Source organism: Aotus nancymaae, unplaced genomic scaffold, assembly GCF_030222135.1.
Source record: "Aotus nancymaae isolate 86718 unplaced genomic scaffold, 86718_ANA_hifiasm-v0.15.2.pri h1tg000020l, whole genome shotgun sequence".
Classification (NCBI taxonomy): domain Eukaryota; kingdom Metazoa; phylum Chordata; class Mammalia; order Primates; family Aotidae; genus Aotus; species Aotus nancymaae.
In genome coordinates this window covers 31,283,284-31,302,368 of record NW_026988432.1, presented here as the reverse complement: position 1 = coordinate 31,302,368, position 19,085 = coordinate 31,283,284, and the positions used below count along the sequence as shown (strand labels likewise).

General features: G+C 42.0%; 1 protein-coding gene and 1 non-coding gene across 2 annotated transcripts; one reads left to right on the top strand and one right to left on the bottom strand.

Annotated features, from left to right (window-relative positions):
* Positions 1 to 2,134: 2,134 nt before the first annotated feature.
* Positions 2,135 to 14,279, bottom strand: ATP5F1A (ATP synthase F1 subunit alpha). The gene is made up of 12 exons (XM_064379220.1): positions 14,176 to 14,279; positions 11,922 to 12,000; positions 9,117 to 9,286; positions 7,246 to 7,419; positions 6,988 to 7,154; positions 5,994 to 6,142; positions 5,421 to 5,572; positions 5,087 to 5,311; positions 4,463 to 4,570; positions 4,188 to 4,332; positions 2,492 to 2,642; positions 2,135 to 2,355 (listed from the first exon to the last, which is right to left on the bottom strand). The coding sequence occupies exons 1-12, from the start codon at positions 14,233 to 14,235 to the stop codon at positions 2,274 to 2,276; spliced, it is 1,662 nt and encodes a 553-aa protein (XP_064235290.1). The 5' UTR covers positions 14,236 to 14,279; the 3' UTR covers positions 2,135 to 2,273.
* On the top strand, positions 5,687 to 5,748 carry LOC135276133 (U7 small nuclear RNA). Its single transcript, XR_010343697.1, has one exon. It is a non-coding gene; the product is annotated as a U7 small nuclear RNA (small nuclear RNA).
* Positions 14,280 to 19,085: the final 4,806 nt, after the last annotated feature.

The window sequence follows — 19,085 nt, the reverse complement described above, 5'->3', positions numbered from 1 at the left end:
TCACCAGAGGTCAAGAGTTCAAGACCAGCCTGGCCAACAGGGTGAATCCATTCCTACTAAAAATACAAAAATTAGCCAGGCAGGATGGTGCACACTTGTAATCACAGCTACTCAGGAGGCTGAGACGGGAGAATCACTTGAACTCGGGAGGCAGGAGGAGGTTATAGTGAGCTGAGATTGCACCATTACACTACAGCCTCGACGAAAGCAAAACTCCATCTCAAAAAAAAAAAAAAAAAAAAAGGTCACATCAGACCAGACCAGTAGTTAATATTTGAAATTTGATTTATAAAGGACAAACATGGTTATCTTCATTTGAGTTATTATGTGCCAGGAGTGGGCCAGGAGATCCAGTCAACAAATAAACAATACATAGTCCCAGTAATAAATTAATTCTAATCCATTAGCCACTCGAAGTATTTTTCTCCAAAGCAGGAATCACTGCTGACACTAGGTATAAAATGCTCCAACAGTTCCACTGTATGCCACTAGCTGTATATGGCCTGTCACTGTACACCTCCAGATGACACTTGAAGTAGGCCCTAAACCATGAATGTGTAAGATAGTAGAGAGCAAGCAAAAAACACAGGAAAATGAGGTTGTACTGGCCTAAAACAAGGGAAGCATAGGGAAGTCTTAATATAGGACATGTTAAGGAAGATAACTATTAAGATCAAAATGGCCAGGTGCGGTGGCTCACGCCTGTAATCCCAGCACTTTGGGAGGCCGAGGCAGGTGGATCAGCTGAGGTGAGGAGTTCAAGACCAGCCTGACCAACATGGAGAAACCCCATCTCTACTAAAAATAGAAAATTAACCAGGCATGGTGGCACATGACTGTAATCCCAGCTATTCAGGAGGCTGAGACAGGAGAATCACTTGAAGCTAGAAAGTGGAGGTTGTGGTGAGCTGAGATCACACCATTGCACTCCAGCCCAGACAACAAGAGCAAAACTCCATCTCAAAAAAAAAAAAAAAAAAAAAAAAAAAAAAATCAAAATGTGCAGAACCTTCTAACTAAAAGTAACTTTCTTATTCCAGAAAAGGAAAATCAGATCCAGAAATGATTCTCAAGTCATATAGCTATAAAGCAAGAGTCAAGATCAGAAATGACAAGTTGCTATCAAGTTCAGTGTTCTAAATACTGAAAAGGACTTAACTGAGTACTTTGAGAACTCCCCCTTTACTACCAAAGATATTGGAGCCTATATACATATATTTTGACTTAATGGAGGCAGAGAGATGGATAAAAATGAAGTTTCAATATAGCAAATCCTCATCAACAAAATAAAATGGCAAGGGAAGAGGAATCTTAGGAAAAATACTTCAGAACATGATCACACATGACCCTTACAGACAAAAGCCTTTATAAATCAGTAAAAAAAACAAAAATTAACAATGAACAAAGGCTATGAAAAGCTAATAACAGAAGAAATAAAGTAGCTGTTAAAATATTAAAAGATGGCCGGGTGTGGTAGCTCACACCTGTAATCCCAGCACTTTGGGAGACCAAGGCAGGAGGATCACTTGGGCCCAGGAGTTCATCACCAACCTGGACAATATGGTTAAGACCCTCACGCTACGAAAAACACAAACATTGGCTGGGCATGGTGGTATGTGCCTGTAACCCCAACTACTCAGGAAGCTGAGGTGGGAGAATTGATTGAACCTGGCTGGCAGAGGCTGTAGTGAGCTGAGATCACACCACTGCACTCCAGCCTGGGTGAGAGATGGAGATCCTGTCTCAAAACAAAATAAATATTGCCACGTTTTCATTATCCTATGCATTCTATCTTCTCAGCTTTTGTTCCTAGCAATTTTTTCATTTCCCTGAGAATTTTAGCTGTCCTATTATTTTCCTGCCTACAGTAACTATACAAGTCTATCTTCTGGGCAGAGACGCCAGCTTTATATATCCAATTCATATTCATAGCTTCAATATTGTCAGCCTGCCACATATATCTAGTTTAGGAATTTCTCTTAACAAAGTACTCTAGAAACTTACAAAGAGCTCAGCTGTGAATTATCTAGTCCAGTTGATTGTACCAATATTCATGTAAAATTCATCAGGAAGCATGTTTACCAATTTCTCAATTTGATCTCGGTTTTAAATAACTCAGATGACAGAAAACAACTACGCATTACAGAACTTTTATTGTTCATGTGATTTCTGTACATAAGGAATATGAGAGTAACCCTTTTACAAATGGAGCTAATTTTCTAGAACACACAATGACAAAACTGAACTGGTATTTGATGTGAATCCATAGGAGTTTAAGCTTCAAATCCAGCCAAGAAGTTTGTTACAATCTCTTTCAGCTTTGCATCCGATTCTTCTGAGATCTTTCCATCAGCCCTATTTGAAAATAAAAGCAGGTCATAAGTTCTAACCTGGACAAAATTTTAATGACTAGTCTAACTATAATAATTTTAACAAGACTTTCTATCTTAAACCTAACTTTACAAAAAGAGGCCAACAATTGCATTCATACCTGATAGTGCCCAACAGGGCTTGGTGCTGGCTGACAACATGAGACAAGAAAGCATTCTCAAACTTCGTAATCTTGCTGGGCTCCAGTTTATCAAGGTACCCCCTTACACCCGCATAGATAACAGCCACTTGTTCTTCAATAGCCATGGGAGCTGAAAAGATACAGAAAGAATGCCAAGTGAATTGCTCAAATGAACGCCATGTCACCAAAGTCAGGAAAACTTACTTTTTCTCCAATTTCTAATATGTCCCTGTAAACTACCTACTCCACATTCTCAGTGACCTAGAACTCCACTTAATAGTCCTTCCTCCCTCCCCCCACAAAAAGCAGTTCTTTCTTAGATTTTCAAGGCTTGAAGTGTAATCTTTGAGTATAGTCCATAAGCACTGTTTATGATCTGGCAGTGTTAATACTGTTTTGGGTATAAATATTTTGCTGAAATCACTTGACAAAATACAAACACATCAACTTCCTTTTAAATCTGCTAAATTACACATTCTATAGCCAAGGGTGGGAGGGGAATCTAATAATTCCTGAAAGGAAGATGTTAAATATACTTGTTTTCCTGGTTGTGAAGCCCCTATCATTTACATTCAAATGAAAAGAATAAATGTAGTTTGGACTGGGCACAATGACTCATGCCTGTAATCCCAACACTGCAAGTCCAAGGTGGGTGGATCACTTAAGTCAGGAGTTCAAGATCAGCCTAGTCAAAATGGTAAAACCTCATCTCTACCAAAAATACAAAAATTTGTCAGGTGTGGTAGCATGCACCTGTAATCCCAGCTACTCAGGAGGCTGAGGCAAGACAATCGCTTGAACCTGGGAGGCAGAGGCTGCAGTGAGCCAAGATTGCACCACTGCACTCCAGCCTGGGTGACAGAGGGAGACTCTGTCTCAACAACAACAACAACAAAAGAAAAATGTAGTTCGGGGCCGGGCATGGTGGCTCACACCTGTAATACCAGCACTTCAGGTGGGAAGATGGCATGAGGCTAGGAGTTCAATACCAGCCTGGGCAACATAATGAGACCTTGTCTCTACAAAATATAAAAAAATTAGCCAGGCATGGTAGTGTATGCCTGTAGTCCTAGCTACTCAGGAGGCTGAGGCTGCAGGACTGCTCGAGCCCAGGAATTCAAGGCTGCAGTGAGCTATGATGGTACCACTGTACTCCAGCCTGGGTAACACAGCAAGACACTGTCTCTATCTAAAAAACAAAAAACAGGGCCAGGCACAGTGGCTTACGCCTGTAATCCCAGCACTTTGGGAGGCTTAGGCAGGTGGATTGCTTGATGTCAGGAGTTTGAGACCAGCCTGGTTAACATGGTGAAACCCCCATCTCTACTAAAAATACAAACATTAGCTGGACGTGATGGCTCACGCCTGTAATCCCAACTACTTGGGAGGCTGACACAGGAGAATTACTTGAATATTAGAGGTGGAAGCTGCAGTGAGCCGAGATCGCACCACTGCACTCCAGCCTGGGTCACAAGACTGAAACTCTGTCACCTCACCCCACACACAAAAAAAAACACCCAAAACAAACAGACATGTAGTTTAAATAAAACTGTCTTTGATGAAAGATAACAGATAACATGTACTACAGGCTGTGGTATGTGATATAGCTCTGTAGGCCTGGGAAGACCTTGATACATAAGAGGAACCTGACCAGATGAAGAAAAGAGCAACTCACAATACTGTCCTTGCTTCAGCAACTCAGTTAGACGCACACCACGACTCAAAAGTTGTTGAGTGGCAGCATCAAGGTCAGAACCGAACTGGGCAAAAGCAGCAACCTCACGATACTGAGCCAATTCCAGCTTCATGGTACCTGCCACCTGTAATACAGAAATTACTGGTACTGTAACTCAATGACACAGAGTACTATACAAATATAGTTAATATATTAATACTTTAAGATGCTAATCTAATGATATCCCCCTTCCTGCCAAAGTGATGTAAAATTACCTGCTTCATAGCCCTGGTTTGGGCAGCAGATCCGACACGAGACACAGACAGACCAACATTAATGGCAGGGCGGATACCTTTGTAGAACAATTCTGTTTCCAAGAAGATCTATAATGTAAGGAAAAATACATGCTAGCAAGCTTAAAGTGAGAAATCAACTATTCTCAAAAGTAAGTCATTATGCCAAAAAGCTGAAATTCAAAACCTAACAAAGCAAAGCGTCAGTCCCCCAAATATTTCACAACCCAAACTGACCTGTATATTTTATTGCTGCGATAAGTAAATGTGCATGAGATAAAAGATAGAAGCAACATATTTATACTGAAATATATCAAGTGAAGTGATATAATCTCTATTTGATTCAAAATTATCTAGAAGGGAGAATAGTAGTGGTTATAAATGAAACAAGAATGAAACACACTCTTCTATGAAATAATTGGGTGACAGATGTGGGGTTTCACTATGTGATTCTCTTAACTTTCATATGTATTTGAAATTTTCCATAATAAAAAGTAAAATGCATTTAGCAAATCAGTTAATGCATCATTAGTCTCAACCAATGTCTTAGAATTATCCACATCTCCACATCTTTTTTTACACTTATTTTAATCATTAAAATAATACCTGTCCATCAGTGATGGAAATGACATTCGTTGGAATGTAAGCAGACACATCACCAGCCTGTGTTTCTATGACTGGCAAAGCAGTCAAGGAGCCACCACCAAAAGCATCATTCATTTTGGCTGCTCTCTCCAGCAACCGGGAGTGTAGGTAGAACACATCACCAGGATAGGCCTCACGACCAGGGGGTCGGCGGAGCAACAGAGACATCTGACGGTAAGCAACAGCCTATGGTACAGAATAGGTTTGTGAAGTTGACCTATTAAATAGAAGCTGCATATGTGAACTTTCACTGCAGTACAAATAAGTGGATTCTAAAAAATATATTTCCTTTGACCTGTTTGGATAAGTCATCATAGATGATCAAAGCATGTTTGCCATTGTCTCTAAAATACTCTCCCATGGAACAGCCAGAGTAAGGAGCCAGGTACTGAAGTGGGGCAGCATCTGAGGCCGTAGCTGACACCACAATGGTGTACTTCATGGCATCTGAGGAGAAAATACATTTTAAACTTTACAAGTTTATCAATATTGTGATTTTAAATTGGAGGCTACTATAAAAATTACCCAAGTGCTAAAAATATTTACTATTAAGAGTTGAACAAGTGTTACAGCTCTTTTAGAATTTGTCTAGCAGGCTTTCCAGTTTTTGCCAGAAAGCCCCTTAAAAAAAAAAAAAGAATCAATGAACAGAACTGATTGAACAGAATCAATCAGCTTCCACTTTAAAGAAAGCAACAAAACCTTTGAATGTATTAGTGTTTTATATTATTTTACTTACTGATTTGTATTAAAAAGTTCAGTTCATTAGAGAGTAATTAAAATAAGCCTTCATTAAGTAGAAGCTATTCTAAAACTAGCAGCAATAGGACTTAAGATAATAGCAATGGGACTAAAGTTCTTTCAATACCTGCATCTGTCAGTCTCTTCACCAACTGGGCAACAGTGGATCTCTTCTGACCAATAGCAACATAGATACAGTACAGCTTCTTCTTTTCATCAGATCCATCATTGAAACGTTTCTGGTTAATGATTGTGTCAATAGCAATTGAGGTTTTCCTTTAAAAAGAGAAAGTATCCATACGAGACTTGGATATAAAACAACCAAAAACAAACAAAAAAGAGAAAGTAAACATAAATCTTCCTAAACCTAAAAGGATTTCCCAGCTTAAATTTTACTACTATTAATCCTCATATTACATTCTAACATCCCCATTACCATTTACCATTCCAAGATTAAAAAGTAATCCTTCCAGGTCAGGCGCAGTGGCTTGCGTCTGTAATCCCAGCACTTTGGGAGGCCGAGACAGGCGGATCACGAGGTCAAGAGATCAAGACCATCCTGGCCAACACGGTGAAACCCCGTCTTTACTAAAAATACAAAAATTAGCCGGGTGTGGTGGCACGCACCTGTGGTCCCAGCTACTTGGGAGGCTAGGCGGAAGAACCGCTTGAACCCAGGAGACGGAGAATGCATTAAGTCAAGATTGTGCCACTGCACTCCAGCCTGGTGACAGAGCAAGACTCGGTATCAAAAAAAAAAAGTAATCCTTCCATTGAGTAAATTCTAGTTAGAACTTCTTTTTTTTTTTTTTGAGATGGAGTCTCGCTCTGTCACCAGGCTGGAGTGCAGTGGCACCATCTCAGCTCATCCAACATCTGCTTCCCAGGTTCAAGTTATTCTCCTGCCTCAGCCTCCCAAGTAGCTGGGACTACAGGCATGCGCCACCATGCCCAGCTAATTTTTGTATTTTTAGTAGAGACGGGGTTTCACCATATTGGCCAGGATGGTATCTCATCTCTTGACCTCGTGATCTACCCACCTCAGCCTCCGAAAGTGCTGGGATTACAGGTGTGAGCCTGGCCCTTTAGTTAGAACTTTTAATATGCTTTTGAGTCTTTACCCAGTCTGTCGGTCCCCTATAATCAGCTCACGCTGACCACGGCCAATTGGCACCAAGCTATCCACAGCCTTAATGCCGGTCTGCATTGGTTCCCGCACTGAAATTCGAGGAATGATTCCAGGGGCTTTCAGACCAACTCGCCTACGGGTCTTGGAACCAATTGGACCCTGTTAAAAAAATAAAAAGAAAAACCTCCTAAGCATAATGTTTTGATGTTTGTTAGAAGTTGCAACTACATCTAATGAACATTAAACCTACCTTTCCATCAATAGCATTACCAAGGGCATCAACTACACGACCCAACAGCTCCTCACCAACTGGAACGTCCACAATGGCTCCTGTCCTCTTCACTATATCTCCTTCCTTAATTAGTTTATCATTTCCAAACACGACAACACCAACATTGTCAGGTTCCAAGTTCAAGGACATACCCTGCACAGAAGACATAAATGAACATCAATGACTCTGAATGGGCACTCCTCTCCATATACCAATACTACATAAGAAAACAGCTGGGGGAAAAAGCAGTATCGTCCTTTCACATGGTTTATTCTTGAGTACTTTCCCAACTAACAAACAACCTTCTCTGATTAAGACTTTTAAAATAGCAACATGTTCCCTTCAATAATCTTAAGACAGCACATTGATAAGCCTAATATGCTCACTATCATATCCTCAAATAACTATTATAGAAGCAGAGAAACTGGACAGGTTAAGTTTTTTTCCACTGCATTTTCTTTGGCAATGACTCTTGAGCTGGGTGATCAGTATGCAATAAAGTGATGAGGGCCAAATGGAAATCTTAAGACAAATCTGATTATCGTCTTTTTTATCTGTGAGAAGCTCCATAAACAGTTTCAAAAATTATTTAATCAGAACCTGTACCCTTCAGGTTAGGAGAAAGTGAAATTAAAAGCTACCTAATGGTAACTAACCAATACAAATTTTCATAACATAACAGCACCACATCACCTCTCATCATTATAACTGTATTTTAGATCCTTAAATCATGTCTGAAGCAAAAGGCTATTCCAGGAATAGTCTGGTCAGTAATAAAAACTCTAGAGAAGTACTTGGGAGTATCATGGAATATCATTACAGGTCCAAAACTTTAACCTACATCTCTGATGTTCATCAATTAACCACATGCAGCTATTTAAATCTGTCAAATTTCAAAGACTAAAAATTCAGTTCCTGTCACACTAGCCATATTTCACATGCTTAATAGTTATAGTATAGTAGGTATCGTATTAAACAGCACAGATGTATTCTCATCACTGCAGAATACTCTGTATATACAATACTATTGGTCAGTATTGTTCTAGACATTTGGATTTTAAAAGCTAAAAGGGGGATTCAGAATTTATTTCTTTCAACCTCACCTTTCAAAGATAAATACCGTATACTGAAGATGCTAAATTTTGGCCAACATCTTACAGCTAATGATAACTTTGGGCTTTGAAATTAGTCTTCCACATCAAGTGGCTCTTTTTCCATAGTAGAGACTAGCAAGAGTATCAAGACTATCTTTTCCTATCTGTGTGCCTACTAGACAGTTCTACTGTCCCTGGTTTATCTAAGTATCATCCTCTGCTTTCCTCAGAGCCCGTGACTCCCACAACTTATTTCTCACACCACTAGCAGGTGAGGCTCAACCCAACAGAAAGCAGACTTACATCATTAGAGCGCTTCTGATAGCTACACCAAAACTCACCTTTCAGCAATAGGTCTACTCACTAGAAAATACAAAGTCACTGACTTCCAACATTCCACCAGAAAAATTTTGTTGAAGTTATCAAATGCTTTTGTATAAAATAATCTTAATAGCAAGAAAGAATAGATTTGAACTTCTTGGATTTTGGGTGAAAGTTTACCCAATTTTATATTTTGGAGCCAGTGGCTACAACTTACATTTATATATTCTAGGAGTGATTTAACTCCTAGAATAAAAAAAGCTGGCTAATAGAAATCCTTAAGTTTATTCTCTGTACAATATATGATAATAGCCAAGAAAAAAAATCTGAGTCAAATTGAGACTTAAAGTTTGTCAAAAATCTGACACAATCTCTGAATCGCTAAATGAATAACTGAGAAGACAGATCCTAAAACACCAAAATCTTATAATTTACCTTTAAGCCTGAAGAAAACTCTACCATTTCTTCTGCTTGAACATTCCTCAGCCCATGTACACGGGCAATACCATCACCAATACTTAAGACACGTCCAGTTTCTTCAAGGTCAACAGAAGTATCAGCTCCAAGAATACGCTCTTCAAGAATAGAGGACATTTCAGCTGCCCCTATGGAGGACAACTCAATTAAAAACAAATCTGCTCCTCAAATCTTTTTAAAGCCCATTTCCAAACAACATAAAAAAACTAGTCTTGAAATAATAATAAAAATATAATCTACAGGCCAGGCATGGCGGATCATGCCTGTAATCTAGTACTTTGGGAGGCCGAGGTAGGCAGATCACTTGAGGTCAGGAGTTCGAGACCAACCTGGCCAACATGGCGAAACCTTGTCTCCACTAAAAATACAAAAAAATTAGCTGGGCATGGGCATGCCTGTAGTCCCAGCTACTCAGGAGGCTGAGGCAGGAGAACTGCTTGAACCCGGGAGTTGGAGGTTGCGGTGAGCTGAGATTGTGTCACTGCACTCCAGCCTAGGCAACAGAGTAAGACTCTATCTCAAAAAAAAAATACACATATATATATATGTATTTTTTTGAGATAGTCTTGATATATATATACACACATACGTGTATACATATATATACACACACACGTGTATATATATATGTATAAAATTCTACAGTGTAACACAAGATTCTATTTTTAAAAAGCTATGAAAATGAAACCAAGTGATTAAGGAAAAAGAAAATCTTCACAAGACAAACATAAACTAGACAGGAAGCTAATCAAATTAAGTAAAACCCCTAAAATAAATGTTCTCCTGTGATTTAACTTCTAAGGAATCCGTAACTATGTTAAAACCTCAATTTTTGGCTAAATTCTATAAAAACAAAAACCAACTGTCGTCCAGGTGCAGTGGCTCATGCCTGTAAAACCAGCACTTGAGACCAGCCTGGGCAACATGGTGAAGCCCAATCTCTACTAAAAACACAAAAGTTTGCCAGGCATGGTGGCACATGCCTGTAATTCCAGCTACTTGGGAGGCTGAGGCACTAGAATCTCTTGAACCTGGGAGAAGGAGGTTGCAGTGAGCTGAGATAGCCCCACTGTACTCCAGCCTGGGCAATAGTAAGACTGTCTCAAAAAAACAAAAATAAAAAATAAAAACTGTGAACAAAGTGTAAGTCTCTTTCCCTTTAAAGGCACATGGGTAGTATAGGTCGTATTCTTCATTTTAGCATGTAGGAGTCAGGTGCAGTGGCTCACGCCAGTAATCCCAGCACTCCGGGAGGCGAGCGGACCATCTGAGGCCAAGAGTTCAAGACCAACCTGGCCAACATAGTGAAATCCCAGCTCTACTCAAAAAATAAAATAAAATAAAATAGCGAGCTGTGGTGGTACATGCCTGTAACACCAGCTAGCTGAGAGGCTGAGGCAAGAGAATCACTTGAACCCAAGAGGGTTCAGAGAGAGTCAAGACTGCACTACTGCACTCCAGCCTGGGCAACAGAGCGAAATTCTGTCTCAAAACAAAACAAAAAAAATCCCAGAACTTTGGGAGGCCAAGGTGGAAGGATCATCTGAGGTCAGGAGTTTGAGACCAGCCAGACCAACATGGCAAAACCCTTTCTCTGCTAAAAATACAAAAATTAGCCAGATGTGGTGATGCACACCTGTAATCTCAGCTACTAGGGAGGCTAAGGCAGGAGAATCACTTGAACCTGGGAGGCGGAGGTTGCAGTGAGCCGAGATTGTGCAATTGTACTCCAGCCTGGGCAACACAGTCTCAAAAAAAAAAAGGAGGCCAGGCAAGATGGCTCATGCCTATAAGCACTTTGGGAGGCCAAGACGGGTGATCTCCTGAGGTCAGGAGCTCAAGACCAGCCTGGTCAACATGGTGAAACCCCATCTGTACTAAAAATATAAAAATTAGCTGGGCGTGGTGACAGGCACCTGTAATCCCAGCTACTCGGGAGGCTGAGGCAAGAGAATCGCTTGAACCCGGGAGGCAGAGGTTGTAGTAAGCAGAGATTGTGCCACTGCACTACAGCCTAGGCAACAAGAGCAAAACTCTATCTCAAAAAAAGAAAAGAAAAAGAAAACTAGGCCAGGTGTAGTGGCTCACACTTGTAATCTCAGTACTTTGGGAGGCCGAGGCAGGTGGATCATCTGAGGCCAGGAGTTCAAGACTAGCCTGACCGACATGGAGAAACTGTGTCTACTAAAAATATAAAATTAGCTGGGCACAATGGTACGTGCCTGTAATCCCAGCTACTCGGGAGGCTGAGAGGCAGAATTGCTTGAACCTGGGAGGTAGAGGTGGCAGTGAGCCAAGATCGTGCCACTGCATTCCAGCCTGGGCAATAAGAGTGAAACTGTCTCAAAACATAAAAAGCAAAAAAGAAAAAAAAAAAAAAGAGAAAGAAAACCTATCAGTAAGAACTTACATTTTTTTTTTAATGCTTTTTAGGAGGGGAAAAAAGTCTTTCATAGATTAGAAAGATTCCATTACTTAGTATACGTTCCTTCTGTTTCTACCCAAAGGCCATCATCAGAACAAAAAAGCTGTACTAATATCAAAGAAAAATATTTAACTGTAGTTCGTTTAACTAGAACAAGAGAACCATGACAGAGCTAAATGGCACATTATGATTTAAGAACCTGAGAGTCTATATGAACTGAGAGAAAAAAACTAACAAATGAAAAACAACCCACAACAGTTATATAATGTATGTAATTTATATCTTCATCTACTGTGATAAGGTAGTGAGTGACCTGTAGACTGAGAAATAAGACTTACCAGTCTTCTGAAGATGAGTGTTAGAGGCATGGAGGTTCCTTGCAGCAATGAAAGATGAACCCAAAGCATTTCTGGAGACCTAGTGCAAAAGTATTCTTAAAATTTTGATTTTTAACAAAGGCTATATAAAACTGACAATCTTAAACAAATGCCGGCTTTGTTTGATCAAAGTACCGGTGAAAATACTATATAAAAAGCATTTTGTTTAAAATGTCACATGGGAAAGTACCTTTTGATATATGTGAAAATCTATTATACAGTTCCTAGTACACAGTAAACACTCTATAAAAAGCATATTTTAAAAATGCAGTCTGTACTTTATCATTATTATTGAGACGGCTCACTGCAACCTCTGCCTCCCCGGCTCAAGCGATTCTCCTGCCTCAGCCGCCCAAGTAGCTGGGATTATAGTGGTGCGCCATCACCACCCGGCTAATTTTTTATATTTTTGGTAGAGATGGGTTTCACCATGTTGGCCAGGCTGCTCTCAAACTCTTGACCTCAAGTTATCTGTCCACCTCAGCCTCCCAAAGTGCTGGGATTACAGGCGTGAGCCAATGCACCCGGCCTATTTTTTTTTTTTCTTTGAGGCAGGGTCTCATTCTGTCACCCAGGCTGGACTGCAATGGCACAATCACGGCTCACTTACAGCCTCGACTTCCTGGGCTCAGGTGAGCCTCCCACCTCAGCCTCCCCAGTAGGTGGGACCACAGGAGTGTACCACCGTGCCAGGCTAATTTTTGTATTTATTTTTTTTGTAGAGATGGGATTTCTCCATGTTGCCCAGACTGGGCAGTCAGTATTTTAAAAATTAACTGTTAACAAAGTATAAGTGTCTTTCTCTTTAAAGGCACCCAGCTTCTATTACTTTGACTTAGATGTATTCTAATGGAGTTGCAGAAATTCTAAGATAAACGGCTGCCTACAAAGGGCAAAACTCAGTGTATTTCCAATTTTACTTAAAAAGAAAAAAAAACAAGTGAACAAAAACTGAATAAATGCTAGAGTTAGATTAGAAACTAAGAGTCATGGCATGTGGACTTATTTTACTCTCTTCAACACATCCTGCAGCCACCTAGAATTTCCCTCAGTTTCTCCTTCCTTCAAGTTGTAATCTGTGACTGGTCAATTCTGAAGTTACTATCTTCTATAGGAGCTAGATGAAAACCGTTCAAAATGCTTTGTGCCCGGCGCGGTGGCTCACACCTGTAACCCCAGCACTTTGGGAGGCCAAGGTGAGCGGATCACCTGAGGTCAGGAGTGTTAACAAAAAACAAAAACAAAAACAAAAAAAATTTTTTTTTTTTTTTTGTTAACAGAAAACCAAGATGCTACCAGCAGTTGTGTTAGGGCAGCAAAAGAGCCAACGTGTTTATTTCACCTTTCAAATTGAGATTACTTAAAAAAAAAAAAAAAAAAAGTAAATGTCAGTGTCAATGAGTTTACACTGAAATCATATTAATTTCAAGGGAAACAAGTAACAAAGACACAGCCATTTTCCAACCTATGTTCTCTTTTACTGATGGAGTAATTCTCCATCAGTAAAAATTACTCAAAACCAGGACAAATTCTGACGTCCAAGTGCCACAAAGCACACTCTTTCTGCCGGAAAATTTAAAAACCAGCTTTACTGCTGTCACAGTGCTGGCCACATGAAATGGTTCTTTGCACCTGCACGATATTTTCACGATCGTTTCGGTATTCAGCACTACGAGAATGCCTACTTAAGTATTCCAAAAACCTTCATTTAGTCCTTTCCTCTGAACTGAGCTCCAGGCAGAGGTGAAATGCTGGGGCCTGCTGACCTTCACACAATGTCAGACTCCCCTGACTAGCTTCAACAAGAGCTGACAGCAGTCTTCTGACCTTCAGCGGGACGCGACCCCAGAAATCGGTCGAAAGGTAACCTCATCGATGCAGAACAGGCGTCGGAGAGCTAGTGCGCAAGCCCTGACCTTCACCCAAGATCTCCCTTCTCCGGCCGCTCTCAGCCAAAGACAGGAATCTTGAGGCACTGTCTTTGAACACCATCTAGTTCACTCTCTGCCCTGTACCATTCTGCCTCACTCTGCGCAGATGCCGAGCAAAAGTGCCTCTCTGCAGCCTGCTCTGTCCAACCCGAGCAGCCACGGGTGCAAGATGGCGGCGTCCGCCACAGCCCCTCGCCCTCCTGCAGAAAGAGAGCCCAAACCAGCGCACCATCACCCTGCAGTCCCGCCCGGCCGCCTACACCATGCCGGCCCTCGGTGCTCACCAGTCCGGCCCGCCGAGGGAGGGCGCGGACCACGGCCGCAGCAACGCGCACGGACAGCATCTTTGCAGTTTCTCAGCAGGCGGTACCTCCGCAGCCGCAGCCTCCGGACTGACTGGGACAAAATGGCCGAGCCGCAAAGAAGGTCAAGACAGCCGGCCCACCTGACCCGGAAGTACTGCCCCTCGCTTTCACCGCTCCCCCTCCTGGATGCCACTCTGCATTTTTTGGCAGGTTATGTATATTTTAAGTAACATTTTCTAGTTTAAACCTCAAAATGAATGATTAGATATTTTCCAGCTTTGGTCCTGGCATTCAATGTACCTTTATTTTGGTCTTTTGAGTCAACCTTGTGGTTGCCCGGGTGACCACGTGGGTAGTGGAACCAGTTATGCAGCAGTTCCCAGGCCCAATCCGGTACTAGAGGATGAGGGCATCACCCCGTCTGGGGGCGCGGCTGTCTTGAGGACCTGGGCGATTAATAGTGTCAGTTTTCTTAGACCGTGGTTTAGCACTTGTAGCAACAGTGAACAGCTAAACCCCGGGACTGGCCACCAGCAGGACGTCTCCCACGGAGCCCGTTAATCTGGAGGTCGCTGGCCCCACATCAGCCCCTCTGAGTCGAAAATTTGGGCAATCTGAATTTTTAACAAACATCCGCACCGTTCCAGATGATCTGATCTGCGCTCGGGTTAAAGATTCCCAGATTTTTAGATTCATTATAAAAGAATCCTGTCAGTGAATTAGAACAAACTGTTTAAAAATCCTGACAACTGGGGGAAGGAGAGCATCAACATAAATTAACTAAAGCATGCGGAGCTTAATACCTAGGTAATGGGATGATAGGTACGGCAAACCATCATAGCACACGTTTACCTATGTAACAAACCTGCACGTCCTGCACATGTATCCAGGAACTTTAAAAAAATCAGTCACACAAGGCCAGCCTGACCAACATGGTGTGACCTCGTCTTTAAAAAAAAAAAAGAAAAAGAAAAAACTCAATCACAAGGAGGCCTAGTAGAGCGATTGCCAGTCCTACTGAGAATTGTCTAGAATCAGAAGTCTTACACTGGGACGCGACAAGGACTCATTTTTTCCTCTGCTGACATCTAGTTTCATACCGTTGGGAATTCTACTTCATTTGGAGTAAAAGGGAGATGATGAAAAAAGTTTCTATACCTATCCCAACGGGCTTTTTTTTTTCTCCACAGAATTACCATACTGAGATTGTTGTGATATATGTGGGATTTGTGTGTGTGTGTGTGTGTGTGTGTGTGATGCTGGTTATTATGTCATAGTGGAGACTTATTAATCTTACCTTCACTTTTCAATTTTTTATTTTATTTTATTTAAGACGCGGTCTTGCTCTGTTGCCCAGGATAGAGTGCAGTGGGTTTATCACCATTCATTGCAGCCTCAAACTCCTGGGCTCGAGCCTCCGACCTCAGCCTTCCAAGTAGCTAGGACCACAGGGGCGCACCACCATGCCTGGCTAATTTTTTTTTAGAGACGAGGGTGTGGCAGGCGGTGGGGGTGGGCTCACTATGTTGCCAGGGTTGGTCTTGAACTCTTGGCCTCAAGTGATCCTCCCTCCTCAGCCTCCTAAAGTCCTGGGATTACAGGCGTGAGCCACCACACCTGGCCTACTTTTCACTGTTTGGAGAAGCATTTTCAACTCCATCCCCCAAATCCTGGCTTACACCTAAAACCTGAGTTTGGGTGAGGTAAATGAATATCTGGGCTGTAAGGGTAATCTCCTGAAACATGGCTTGTAAACACATCCTTTTCTCCAGTATTCTACTGACTTTTCAAGGTAAGCCATGGGGAAATAGAGAAACAGTTCTCCTAAGAATCAGGGGTAGGAAAAGACTGTCCAAGTCAAATGAAATATAGAGACAAATCTCTAAATTTATTTTTTATTTTTTAATTTTTTTTGAGACTGAGTCTTGCTCTGTTACCCAGGCTGAAGTGCTGTGGCACGATCTCGGTTCACTACAACCCCCGCCTCCCGGGTTCAAGGCAATTCTCCTGCCTCAGCCTCCTGAGTATCTGGAATTATAGGCGCGTGCCACCACACTCAGCTGTTTTTGTATTTTTAGTAGAGATGGGGTTTCACTATATTGGCTAGGCTGGTCTTTTAACTCCCGACCTCAGATGATCCACCCACCTTGACCTTCCAAAGTGCTGGGATTACAGGTGGGAGCCACCATGCCTTGCCAGATCTCTAAATTTAAAACATTTGGGAAGCAATAAATGTCATTCAGGGCATACACATCAACAGGGTGACTTTTGGTATGTCAGAAGAACAAAGAGATGGTTAGAGGTTTTATTTTTGTAAAAGAGAAATGCGGCCAGGAGCAGTGGCTCATGCCTGTAATCCCAACACGTTAGGAGGCCAAGATAGAGGATCACTTGAGTACAGGAGTTCGGGGCTGCAGTGAACTATGATCACACCAGTACACTCCAGCCTGGGCAACAAAGCAAGACCCTATATCAAAACAAAACAACAAAAAAAGAGAAATGTTACATACTGCTCTTTAAGAAAGTTCACTGTCACTAGTAAGGTTTTGGAGAGCCAACAAGTTTTGATTGGCAAGTGATGGCAACCAGGTAAAACTATTCTTAGAGTCACCACAGGTTGTTTTAGCAGCTAATTAAATAAAACTGGTTTAGGTTATAGCAGGCGGTTTTGGCAGCCAGACTTGCAGATAATTACATTTTTGGAGCAATGTTACATGCCCTGAGTGCTTTTTTTCCCCTTTACCTCTCTACACTGTTTTAGTTGGGGATGACAAGAATGACCCAATCAACTTTCACAAGCTAACAGGAAAAAATGTGGTTTATAAAAAACAACAAAATTAGCTGGGCACAGTGGGTCACACCTGTAATCCCAGCACTTTGTGAGGCTGAGATGGGTTGATCACTTGAGGTCAGGAGTTCAAGACCAGTCTGGCCAACATAGTGAGATTCCCCGCATTCCCCCCACCCCTACCCCCCGTCTTTACTAAAAATATAAACATTAGCTGGGCATGGTGGCACACGCCCGAAATCCCAGCTATTTAGGAGGTTGAGGCACAAGAATCGCTTAAACCTGGGAGATGGAGGTTGCAATGACTACTGTACTCCAGCCTGGACAACAGAGTGAGATTCTGTCTCAAAAAAAAAAAAAAATTACAGGGATATTTTGTAAAATTTGTAGTGATAACAGTGGACAAAAGACATAAAGATAACTTTTTTTTTTTTTTTTTGCCCCATACTGAAGAGCTGCACCAGTTTATCTGTAATTTGATTACTGGAGCAGAGATATATTTGTTTTTTGGTTTTTTGAGACGGATTCTTACTCTGTCGCCCAGGCTGGAGTGCAGTGTCTCAATCTTGTCTCACTTCAAACTCCGCCTCCAGGGTTAAAACAATTCTCCTGCCCGATCCTCCTGAGTAGCTGGGATTACAGGCACATGCCACCACAATCAGCCAATTTTTGTATTTTTAGTAGAGACAGGGTTTTGCCATGTTCGCCAGGCTGGTCTTGAACTCCTAACCTCAGGTGATCCACCTGCCTCAGCCTCCCAAAGTGCTGGGAATACAGACATGAGCCACCATACCCTGCCAGAGCAGAGATATATTTGAAACAAAAAGAATAAGCAAGACAGGCTGGGTGTGGTGCCTCATGCCTATAATCCCAGCACTTTGGGAGGCCCAGGTGGGAGGATCACTTGAGGCCAGGAGTTCAAAAACAGCCTGAGCAACATAGTGAGAACTTCTCTCTACAAAAAATACAAAAAGTTAGCTGGGCATGGTGGCACACACCTGTAGTCTCAGCTACTTGGGAGGCCGAATCGGGAGGATTGCTTGAGCCCAGGAGTTCAAGGTTGCAGTGAACTATGATCACACCACTGTATTCCAGCCTGGGTGAAAGAGCAAGACCCTGTCTCTAAAAATAAAATAAATAATAAATAAGCTTGGCTTGCTAGTAAGTTTCCTTTGAAAAGAAAATCAGGCCAGGCACGGTGGCTCACACCTGTAATCCCAGCACTCTGGGAGACCGAAGCGGGCGGACCAGTTGAGGTTGGGAGTTCAAGACCAGCCTGACCAACATGGAGAAACCCATCTCTACTAAAAATACAAAATTAGCCGGGTGTGGTGGCAGGTGCTTGTAATCCCAGCTACTCAGGAGGCTGAGGCAGGAGAATCACTTGAAACAGGGAGGCCAAGGTTGTGGTGAGCTGAGATTCTGCCATTGCACTCCAGCCTGGGCAACAAGAGGGAAATTCCATCTCAAATAATATTGATAATGATAATAAAATCATTTTAGGCTGAGCACATTGGCTCACACTTGTAATCCCAACACTTTGAGAGGCCGAGGCAGGCAGATCACTGGAGGTCAGGAGTTCAAGACCTGCCTGGCCAACATGGTGAACCACCCCCCACCTACTAAAAATACAAAAATTAGCCAGGCATGGTAGCACACGCCTGTAAACCCAACTACTAGGGAGGAGAATTTCTTGAACCTGGGAGGGTGGAGATTGCATGGAGCCAAGATCGCCCCACTGCACTCCAGCCCTCCAGCCTGGGCGACAGAGAGAGACTCCATCTCAAAAAAAATAAAAAATAAATACTGGGTGCGGTGGCTCACACCACCCAGCACTTTGGGAGGCTGAGGCAGGCAGATCACCTGAAGTCAGGAGTTCAAGATCAGAATGGTCAACCTGATGAGACCCCATCTCTACTAAAAAGATAAAAAATTAGCCAGATGTGATGGCACTGCAGCCTGGGCAATAGAGTAAGATTCCATCTCAAATAAAAAAAAGAAAGAAAGAAAGAAAGAAAAAAAATCATTTTAAATATGCAAATGACTTAGGAGAAAGATATTTGGTGCTAAACCTGATCCACAATTTGATATCAAACCACAC

Coding starts and splice junctions, on each gene's coding strand:
- ATP5F1A (XM_064379220.1), bottom strand. CDS start 14,235: ATGCTGTCCGTGCGCGTTGCTGCGGCCGTGGTCCGCGCCCTCCCTCGG. Junction 7,420..9,116: donor AGTTTTCTTCAGGCTTAAAG/GTAAATTATAAG, acceptor TCTTCTGTGCAG/GGTATGTCCTTGAACTTGGA. Junction 2,643..4,187: donor GCTGAAGCAAGGACAGTATT/GTGAGTTGCTCT, acceptor GTATCTTTTCAG/CTCCCATGGCTATTGAAGAA.